We start from the raw sequence: 10,702 nt of genomic DNA, 5'->3' as shown, positions 1-10,702 counted from the left end.
CTGAGGGAAATTATCTCGTTATCACAGGAAAATGAAGGAAATTATCTCGTTATCACGGGAAAACAGGTGGAATAAAATGTATGTATGTATGGCCTTTAAGGGCTTCCGTAAGTGGTATCAGTCTTCTCATCTAACTCTTGGCAAGAACATGAACAAGTGAATTATTTACTGAAATGTTGAACTATTCCTTTAACAAAAAAACATTTTAAAGCAAAAGAATGCACAATTGGTCTTTCAAAACATCCTTTGCAAATTAGCCAACAAAAATAATGGAACTGATAAAGATTGTCACTGAGCTTCAGTTAGCAGCAGGCCTAACTAGGGGTCTAAATGAGTTTCTTCAAACCTGGATTTAAAGAAACTCACATGTATTTAGAAAGACTAAATACATGTTAGTCTTTCTCGCTGCTTTTGGACTGTCAAAGAACACGTGTTAGAACATTCCGGCTGTCACAGACGGACATCATGTCAGCTGGCGTATCTCTTTGTCTTTCAGTCTTCACCCCATGAAGATGCTTCAGTGAACTTAAGGTCTTCCTTCCTCTCACCTCTTAATGCGGCTCAGTCGCTCACTCATGATGGAAAGGTACTGTGTCAGCTTCACCATGGCAATAATGATGGTTCCTCCAGTCAAAGTGCAGGTTGGCCAGAACAGGAGTGGAGAAGGCGACTGGCCGTAGAAGTCTGTGTCCAGGATATCACGTTGGTTTCTGTCTTTGTGGGTCCACAAAACGGAACGTGTATGCTGAGACCTGAGACACTCAGAGATGTCCCGTACTATTGCATTGTGTGCGAGTCAAGTCTTTATGGCACTTTGGGATGTAGAAGCACTGAAGGAAAGAATAGAAAAGAGAAAAACAGAAATGTTGCTATGTTGTTGTTTATTTGTATAGAAGTGAGCTGGTATTGCAGTAGCCTGGTTTCATAAGTGTTTCCTTTTTTTTTCATAGTCCAGGGTAAGGTTGCATCAGGTAGTTCTTTCGAAGTTCCTATAACAACAAGCTAATTTCTTCACCAAATCAGGTTGCATCATTAAGTCTTTTGCCAACACATTTTGCCTCTGAGGGCTTACAATTCTGTACAGGGATGACAACCCCGGTCCTTAGACCCTCGAGTTCGAGTGACACAAAAACCCTTTAACAGGAAAAAGGGTGGAAGAAACCTCAGAGAAGCACACAAGAGGAGGAGCCCTCTCCCAGGACGACAGACATGCAGTAGATGTCCGTGGACAGGACAAATCAACACAAACATATTGTCAATTACAATGACTGACAAAAATGACATGATAAATGAATGATAAAATGAAATGAATTAAATGAAGGATAAATGATGACAGTACAGTGGAACTGTGATAGAGATAAGAGGACACAGATGCACAACAGCAGCAATCATTAACATACTATAAACTGTAATGGAGATATGGTAACAATAATGACAGTAATATTGTGTGACGTCATGCAAACCTGCTGGACGAGAAGCAACGAACTCCAGGGAAGAAGTTTAATTAGTAACATGCATTAACATGCATTAATGAGACATGTATGTCTACAGGTGTGGTGGAGAAGAGAGGGAAGGTTTGAGTAGAGGTTGGGTGATTTTATTTGATTCTTTGGAAAGATATCAGCTTCAGGGGGTCGGTAATATGTCGGTTTTATTATTATATATGGAGAAAATTTTTTTACAGTTTAGAATGGGAGGGTGATGTGTGAATATTTGGTTATGATTAGATTATAATATTATATTTTATATATTATATTATGGCATGCCGTTCAGGAAATTAACCTTTGAATATATTGATGAAACTTTGAATTATGGAGTGACCCTTGAATATATTGAATGAAGTCTGAATATATTGAATGAAACCTTGAATATATTGAATGAAGTCTGAATATATGAACGAAACCTGATATATGAATGAAACTTAATATATTAAGAAACCTGAATATTGAATGAAACTGACGCAACACTTCTCCGGGACTGGAGAAGCTGCTGCGGTTTACAGGGATTTCATGAACTGAAACAGAAGCTCTTCATATATGTTTAGATACAATAAGCATCACCCCAATTTATAGACCAATGCAGGGTGAATATTTGTTTAGTTTTGAACTATTTTTGATCCGTGACACATTGTCAGCTTTGGGCCAGTTACTCACACACGGACTGGACAGACAGACAATCAGCAATGAGATTATCCGAAACTTTACCTGTTGGTAGGCCTGCCACGGTTAAAAATTGAGCGAACTTCTTCGTCAGAAGTATCGGGAGGATTTTGGCACGCATTCACCAGTGTATTTATCATGTCCTCATTGCTTAATATCGGCTGCAACTAGACTCATGTCTTTCGCTTTACAGACTGTTACACAGATGGCTGCAGGCACTGCACGCCAAGTCTGACGCAGTGAATTTCATTCAGATATGCAGGTTCTGCAAAATGTACAAGTTTCATTAATATATTATCATTCAGTAATATTATTCATAGTTTTTCAATTATCACAATAAATTCGCATGCATAATACAGTTTGATGCATATATATTAATTTAGTATCATGAATGCATGCCATATATATAGTATAATATATATATATATATATATTGTATATATATTATTCAGATAACATTGCATGTGAGGTATGTTGTTTACTTGGGTTAAATGTAGAATCTTTTCCAGTCACGTCCACTTAAGCATCTTCTCCTCGGTGTGTGAATGGTTAGCATCCGCAAACGTGATGAGCAGTTGGCACCCTTGCATGGCAGCCAGTGGCTTGTTCTTAATACCTTCTTGGCTTCCTGTCCTTTATGAATTGGATTTTAAACTTTTAACATTTGTTTTTAAAAGCTCTTAAAGCCTCGCCCCGTAATAGTATCCGGAGTTTTAACTGTTCCACAAGCAGCTAACGCTGAGGTCGCAAGATCACTGTCGCGGAAGGGCCCAGGCCAAAATATAAACATGGGGTGACGAGCTTTTCTGTTGCCGAGCACCAGGCTCTGGAATGAGCCCCCGTCGAATGAGCGCGTTGCTGATCTGGGCCTTTTTAAATCAAGCTAAAAAAAAAAACCCACCCCCTTTTTTTTAAATGTTTGATGGCTTTAACACCAGAGTATGATACATTTTATCATTGCTGTATCGAGTTTTGTTGCATTTTTATTGTTTTTATTTTTGTTGGGTTTTTACCTAACCTATTGGTCTCGTTGTTTATTGTCTACTATAAACACTTTGTACACCGAAAGGACGGTTGTAAGCTGTAGAAATAAAGGAATTTACATGTACATTTTTACACTGAGGTGTGATGAATGTGTGTGAATGGGTGAATAGATATGTACTGTAAAGTACTTTGAGTGGTCGGAAGACTAGAAAGTGATATATAAGTACAGTCCATTTACCATTTGTTTGTTTGTCTCTTTTAGGCACTGGCACTGGTAGGCCGCCAGGTTGTACGATCATTAAACTACCCCCTATCTGAAGTGTGAACCACAAAGTGAGAATGTAAACCGCGTCATTTGATTAGGTGGACAACCACCCACCTCCTGAGCCACAGCCGCCCCAGCAGAAAGAACAGAAAGAAGTGTCTGACCAGTCCAGCTATAACCGATCCAACCAATCTCAGAACCTGATCCATAGTCAACCTTTCTCCACACACTGCATGAGCATAAAATGGCAAATTAGTTAATACCTGGATGTCTGTTCATCATGGCGTCCTGCACTTAGATATACAGTATTTTGACAAAAATATAGCACTGTCTCTGACATGATAGGTACTACATAATATGGGAAAATGCATCTAACTGTATGTAAAAGTATTTGGACCTGGTCAACTGACCAAAATAAAAACACAGAAACATATATGGATTTTCCGCAAAAAGAAAGACAGCAGTTAGAAGGGGAGAGCGCAGGAAGTACCTCCGGATTGCTGTCCTGTGTCTCCTCATTGTGCAACAGTCGTATCACCTTCCCTGAGGAGTTGAGGCTGACGGACACCTGGAGACAGGGGTAACGGGAACTCTTCCAGCACTCTGCTCCACAGCTGTATGAACAGTTCACGTCCCACACGATGGTGGAGTTCATGATAGTGCAGCTCGCCTCATCTGTCCATACACTATAGAAGGAGTACCTGCTTAGCAATGCTGCTGTAGAGCACTTACAGTGGTTTCAGCAGCAGCCACACACATTTCTGTTTTCCGAACTAAAACCGTCTGTAAGTGAGTTTGTTATTACCTGTCACAGTAAGAGCGCAGTATGGTGATTCCCAGGACAAAGTACATCATGACAGAGAGAAAGACCATGCTGAGGCCCAGCAGTATGGCTCTGTCCTCCCCTGCCCTCAGAGCTGTCACTGTTTTCCTCTTGTCAAGGACCTCATATTCACGAATCTTCTGGTAGATGGATCTTTGAAAGGTTAACATGAACAACGTTTTCCAGTAAAAATTAAACACGAGACAGATCTACATCTTAATATAAATCACTAATGCATTAATAATGCCGAAGCACTTGATCATCCACACAAATATAGATTCACTTATTTGGGTACCAGTCCTCTTCACACTTCACACATAAGCCCTAGAACACCATAGTTAAAGAGCAGCATAGTTAGTTAAAATACCTGAAATTCTCAGTTAAAGCATTTGGCATCACAACACAACAGTGATAATTAAAAAACCTTTAACTCCCTATGAGCCAGTATGCTACATGAGATCCTCTGATCAAAGTCCGGAAGATTGGATGTGATCACATCTCTGGACTCTGGAGTAACCAACATGAGGTCATGTAGGTAAAACCTTTAAACTACCTCTGAAGACAGTTTCTGTAGACTTAAGACATTATTCATCTTTATTCATCGCTCTTCGTCCCTTGAATTTCACTATTTACAGTGCACACAACTTAACATTTGAACAGCTTTCGTCACTATAAACTTAGACTGATCATTTAAGAGCGTTCATCTGATCTCTTACCTTTGTTTCTTAGCCTTGACATATCATTTCACCCTTTTAACAAATTTTTACCCTTTAACTGTGAGCGCAGATACTCCAACTGTTATTTTAACTGTTGTCGCTGCTTTGACCATTTGACACTTCAACTATTTAAAGTGCGAACAGTACAACTATCTGTTCAACTGCTGTCGTCACTATGCTTAAAATGTCAATTTATGTCAGTTCATCTCCTTCCCTGTTTGAATGCTCTACATATTAAACTTTAAACTAATTTTTACCCTTCAACTGGCAGCTCAAGCAGTCAAAATGACATTTCAACTGCTGTCACTGCCTACAGGCCAACTTGCACTTCCACTATTTACAATGCACAGCCTTAAACTTAAAGTTTCCAACACATACATTTTTATCAGAAATTATATCCTTTTGCAATACATTTTTGTATTAACACTGAAACAAAGGCAACATACAGTACCTGCGGTCACTTCTACCATCTGTTGTTTTACCTCCTGCCCACAGGAACATTGTATGTGAGGGTTAGGGAATTGCAGCCCACCGTTGCTGCCAGAGGGGATGACCCACCTGTAAAATATATGAGACTGTCATTCAAAAACCCAATGGAGTCAATCTGACTTGTCCAAAAATACTATGGGGAATGGCTCAGAGCTACATAAAACTAGATAAATGAACTAAATAAAAAGCAACATCATAGAGCGGAGAAACAGCAACTTTTTTGGACCCTGTATTACATAAACCCAACTCAATTTCATCATGTAGGCCAGTTGATTTCAAAAGCAGTCTTACAGTGACTACAAAGATCATGACAAATATCTGTAGCTGTAGCCCTTTAAAGTGTATTTCTCATACACTAATATTAAATTAGTTGTACTTGAGTATGCTAAACACGAAGAAGATCAAGAGGCAAAAACATTAGTTAGGTGTCAAGATGCATGTTCATATTTCATCACTGCACTGACCCAGCATGCCTCACATTATTTACAACCAAGGCTTAACAGGTCTCATGTTGTTTGTGTGTGTGCTTAGGTTGTAGGCCAGTGAACATCAACTGACGGCCCACGGGCCACATCCGGCCAGCCAGCTTTCCATCTGGCCCCCACAATATCACTGGATTCAGGAATACCCCAGTGAAGAGGACAAAGTATGTTTCTACATTTTACACTTTAAGTGAAATGAAACAAACGCCCTCTGAAAAGTAACTTGTGCCATAGCCCGCCTCTAATCAAAATAATGCTCTTTTGTTGTTTCACGTCTGTCAGATTTGTCCTTTCTTGGGCCTATTTCCCCGCACAATAGTGCACTATTGCAGTGTCTCAAAACAAACATCAACATAACAGAGAGAGCATTGTCAAGCTTTGGACATCAGCCAAATAGATACAACGACAAAAAAGGCGTCATGCCTCCGTTATGAGAAATGTTACCTTTACATCAAATTAAGTAGCGTGTGTTACAACAAATAAAATACAAAGTCAACCAGGGAAAATCACCAGACTGAAATAATCAGTTTGGTTAAGAGAAGTGACATTTCCCCTCTGACATATCTTTTGCTGTTATGCCTGCCTTATGCACCTGCAGTCCTAGTTAATTTTCACAGCTTCACAGGTGTGTGTTGATCCGAACATGGTGAGCACATACATGGCCAATGTCTTCAGTGTGTCATACTTTTAGGGACAAGCCACCCAAAAGGCGCTCAAGGTTTCAGCATCATTGAGAGCAGGCTTCATGTCACCATCAGTTCACTGTGATTGGCCGCCTCGTCCAGCAGCATCACCTTCCCCACGTTAGCAGTTGACAGCCTCATGAATATGAAGCTAAAATTACTAAGGATACAATATAATTAATTTTACAAGAGTGTCTGGTCCTGATGGTGTCTGTTTCATGTTTTGTATGAAAATTGCCAGGATTTTTGCTGCTTGACACATATACTATATACAAGGACTAAAAGGAAGGATATCTCTGCCTCAACTCAACTCATACAAACGTTGCTTCCTACATCAGTTTTACAGCACAATGCTAAAGGATGCTTTAAATGACAAAGGTCAGCCTTGTTAACATAGATAACTTATTGCTGGACTGGAGTTCACAAGGGCGCTATTCATCAGAGTATTTAGGTTCTCCTTTTACTTATAGGCTGGGGACTGAACCCAAATACTTTTCAGTATTGACTAAAATATGTCTGTAGCAAACTCTGAAATATCATAAGTTGCATGCTTCTGCAGAGCTTTGAATTTATCTTGATTTATATAATCCAGAGCATCTTGACTATGAATATCTGTGAGAAAGAAAGTGAGACAGCAGATCTGCCTGTGGGAAAACATGTGCGTGCACGTGTCTTTTTTGAGAACGTGCTGGTTTGATTTATGCGTATGAACACGTTGACTGACTGCATTCCTACACACTATATGTGTGTCTTTGAGTGTTATATTTGTCTAAAGAGAGTTATCTTTGTAAACTAGTGGCAAAACTTATGTAGCACGCACATGACATGGTATGTGGACATGGACTTAAACACATAACTGTCATTCCTTCCCAGTTTAAGACCTCCTGCGCAAATGGAAAACATGCTCCACTCTTACAAGGTGACGTTGTGAAGGACGGACAACACTGGACGTCATATTATAACATGCTTACTCCAGTGTTGGCTTTATTAAATGTGTGACATTTAGGGGACTTTAACAACAGAATATGGTAGAAATGAAATATTCATAACTATGTTTTCATTTAGTGTATAATCACCTGGAAATAATAATAATGTTTTTGTTAGCTTCGATTGAGACTTGTTCGGCAAAGTCTGCTATGTTGAACCACAACATTTCTACATTACCCCAGGATGGACAAACTAATGGCTGGCTCTAGATGGGCATTTCACATTTTTCATGCATTTCTCGGCTAGCTCTTTTGCTAGGAAAAGGGGAAGGCGATAGGGTTGCAGTCGGCAGCTATACCACTAGCTATGCCACTATATCGTACACACTTTTGAGTCTATAAAGCTGAAAACAGGGCGAGAGGCTCGATACTTACTAGTGATGGTAGACAGGTTCACCAAGTGGGTAGAAGTGATACATTGCAGGAATGAGACAGTGAAGACAGTTGTAAAATGGTTGAAAAGCGACTCATACCTAGGTATGGAGTTCCTATAAGCACAAGATCGGACAATGGTTCCCATTTTAGCAATAGGTAGTTGGCTGAGGTAGAGAAAGTGCTTGGTTTTGCACACAAATTTGGGTCAGTGTATCATCCCGTGTCGGCCTGGTAGAAAGAGCAAACCAGACATTAAAAAGGAAAATTGCTAAAATATGTCACGGCACCAAGCTAACGTGGGTTGATGCTCTTCCTCTTGCTCTCATGTCTATCATGTCTATGCGACCATCTCCCGGTGCCAAGACGCACTTGACACTGCATGACTTACTGATGAGTTACTGACATGCAGACCTGTGCCAGGCCCACCCAGGGAGGGAGGTCATATGCCCTCACTGGATGTTTGGCAGGTAAGCTGTGATGAGTACATGCCTGCTCTGACTAATTTGATTAGAGTTTTGTCCACACAGGTGCAGCGAGCCGAGCCTGAAGCAACCACCCAAGAGTCTCCAGTTGATCTACAGGTGGGGGACTGGGTACGTGTGAAAGTTTACAAAAGAAAGTGAACTGAACCCAAGTGGACAGGGCCGTATGAAGTGATAGAGAAAGCCTCTCACTCGGTCTAGGTTAAAGGTAAGACTGGGGCAAATTGGCACCACTTGACACATTGTGTACCCGCCCTACCGCCCTCTCAAACCTTGGGAGAGGTTAGAGCTGATTTGGCAGAATCTGGTGAAGGCTCCAAAGAAGTAGAATAATTTGACACAAACTCTAACTGAAAGCCTGATCCACCAAGACCATGACAGATGTCCCCAGATGTGCATGGCATACCGTTGGGCATCCAGGCCTGTTTGGTTTTTAGGGGAACCCTATGTTGGGTTTCACTGATTGTCTTGATTACTGTCTTCCACATATTATGGTGGGAGACTCAAATGTGTGTGAATAATGATTCTGCTAATGTTACAGAACCAGCTGCCACTCCCCTGAGCAGAAACAAGCGATCACTGACTTCCAGTAAAACACCTCTCAATCTCCAGTTCATTGAAGTTTGAGGTCCCTGATTAATCGTTTGATTACCACCACTATGTCCAAGAAATAGAGGCCTCCGCCATACCAGATGATACTGCTAGGTGAGGGAATGGAGTCAGATGAGACTGAAGACGAGGCAGCAAGCGAGAATGAAGTTACAGGTGCACTCTCAGAAAACTGGTCATCCCGCTGGGAGAACACCCTTAACAATAGAATGGCAACTGCATCCACACAATCTCTGAATTTATTGATACTCTGTATAAGCGATCATTTGACATATCATAATATAATAATAATATCATAATGTTCAACTTTAGACTGCACCTGATAGTAAGTTAAACATGGCCTAAGCATTTGTTCACGCATGGATAGCCAGCTAGTCTTTATACTTTCAAATCATATTTAATGTTTGTGTTTATGTGACATAACTGACTTTGAATTTTCCTTGCATAACGTTGGAATAACATTGGCTAGCATGTAGCTGAGCCAAAAGTTCTGTGAGCTGAGCGGACTAGAAATATGTCCAGTTGCCAAGCATTAAAGTGTGTTAATGATGCTCCAAGTTAGTTAGTTAGTCAAACCTCAGGTGTTACCCGGGGAACGGCATGAAAATATCAATAATTTATTTTTTTTTCTTTGCCAAGTGACTATGGTTATGCAGGATAATGACCTTCAAAGTGTCCATTATCATGAATTAATTCCTGATAAGGACACCTTCAATGGGAATTAAACTGGTCAGAAATAGGACATTTACTATAGATATACAAATACTATATTTACTTCAATTATTCAGCTCAGTGTTGGTATGTTTGGTATTTTGTCAGCTGATTTCAAAGCAATATCAGATGAAGAGTGACAACACAATAGATCATACTGACCACTACACAACATGCAGAGTGCTGTATGGAGGAACAAGTGCTCAGTTTTTGTGTAAACAAATATCAGAGTGAATAGATCTGAGGACTACTGTAGCAGAGAGATACAGAAGATTCAGACCAACAAAATATGTAATAATTTCATTAGTTTGGGCTCAACCCAATCATAGAGGACTGACATGACAGTGAGCCCCAGTAAACAGAAGACACTTCCTTTAGCTATTCTTTTAGATGATGAAGTGGAGCTTACCTGATATCTAATGGCGTGTTGGACAAAAGTCAATGGTCACCCTGTCGGAGCAGTTTCTCCTAACATGACACCACACCTTACACATCTTCAACCACAGGGCTTGTATTTACCTTTATACCAATTTATTTCTTCCATTGCACAGTTCTGACTGCAGCCTGACCAGCAGACCAAGCAGTCTTCATTAAGCTGCTAAAACTTGCTGCCATTTTCTTTTGACTTTCAGTGTCACAAACCGTAGTACTGTGATACATTTTTCTAACTTACAAAAAACAAAAACATGTGGTCAATAAGATCCATCATCTGGAGCCATTCTTCAATTAATAACCCTCAAAGTCCTTGTGGCTAAGCTGAAAGAAGTCTTGACTGAGGTGTAGATGTGGGGATGTGGGTGGTGGCACTGCTGAATGGATGTTTATGTGTGGGCTTATTCCCTCTTCTCCTTTCTAAAGATGAGGCGGGGGGGGGGGGGGTTGGTGTTTGAGTTATTTTTGAGTATGACGCCCCGATTCCCCCTTGTTAGAGCCCCCTC

At 40.4% G+C, this 10,702-nt stretch overlaps 1 protein-coding gene across 1 annotated transcript in view; it reads right to left on the bottom strand.

The window, feature by feature from the left end:
* Positions 1-70: 70 nt before the first annotated feature.
* The window catches only part of s100p (S100 calcium binding protein P), a 30,622-nt gene continuing 19,990 nt past the window's right edge, over positions 71-10,702 (bottom strand). Inside the window, 5 exon segments of the mRNA XM_027289913.1 lie at positions 71-784; positions 786-830; positions 3,899-4,094; positions 4,214-4,384; positions 5,399-5,505. Coding sequence (XP_027145714.1) covers positions 545-784; positions 786-830; positions 3,899-4,094; positions 4,214-4,384; positions 5,399-5,448 — 702 coding nt within the window. The 5' untranslated portion in view covers positions 5,449-5,505 and the 3' untranslated portion in view covers positions 71-544.

The sequence above is a fragment of the Larimichthys crocea genome, chromosome XVII (assembly GCF_000972845.2).
Source record: "Larimichthys crocea isolate SSNF chromosome XVII, L_crocea_2.0, whole genome shotgun sequence".
NCBI lineage: Eukaryota > Metazoa > Chordata > Actinopteri > Sciaenidae > Larimichthys > Larimichthys crocea.
Note: the sequence above shows the minus strand (reverse complement) of the source record. Positions and strands in the feature narration are given on the sequence as shown.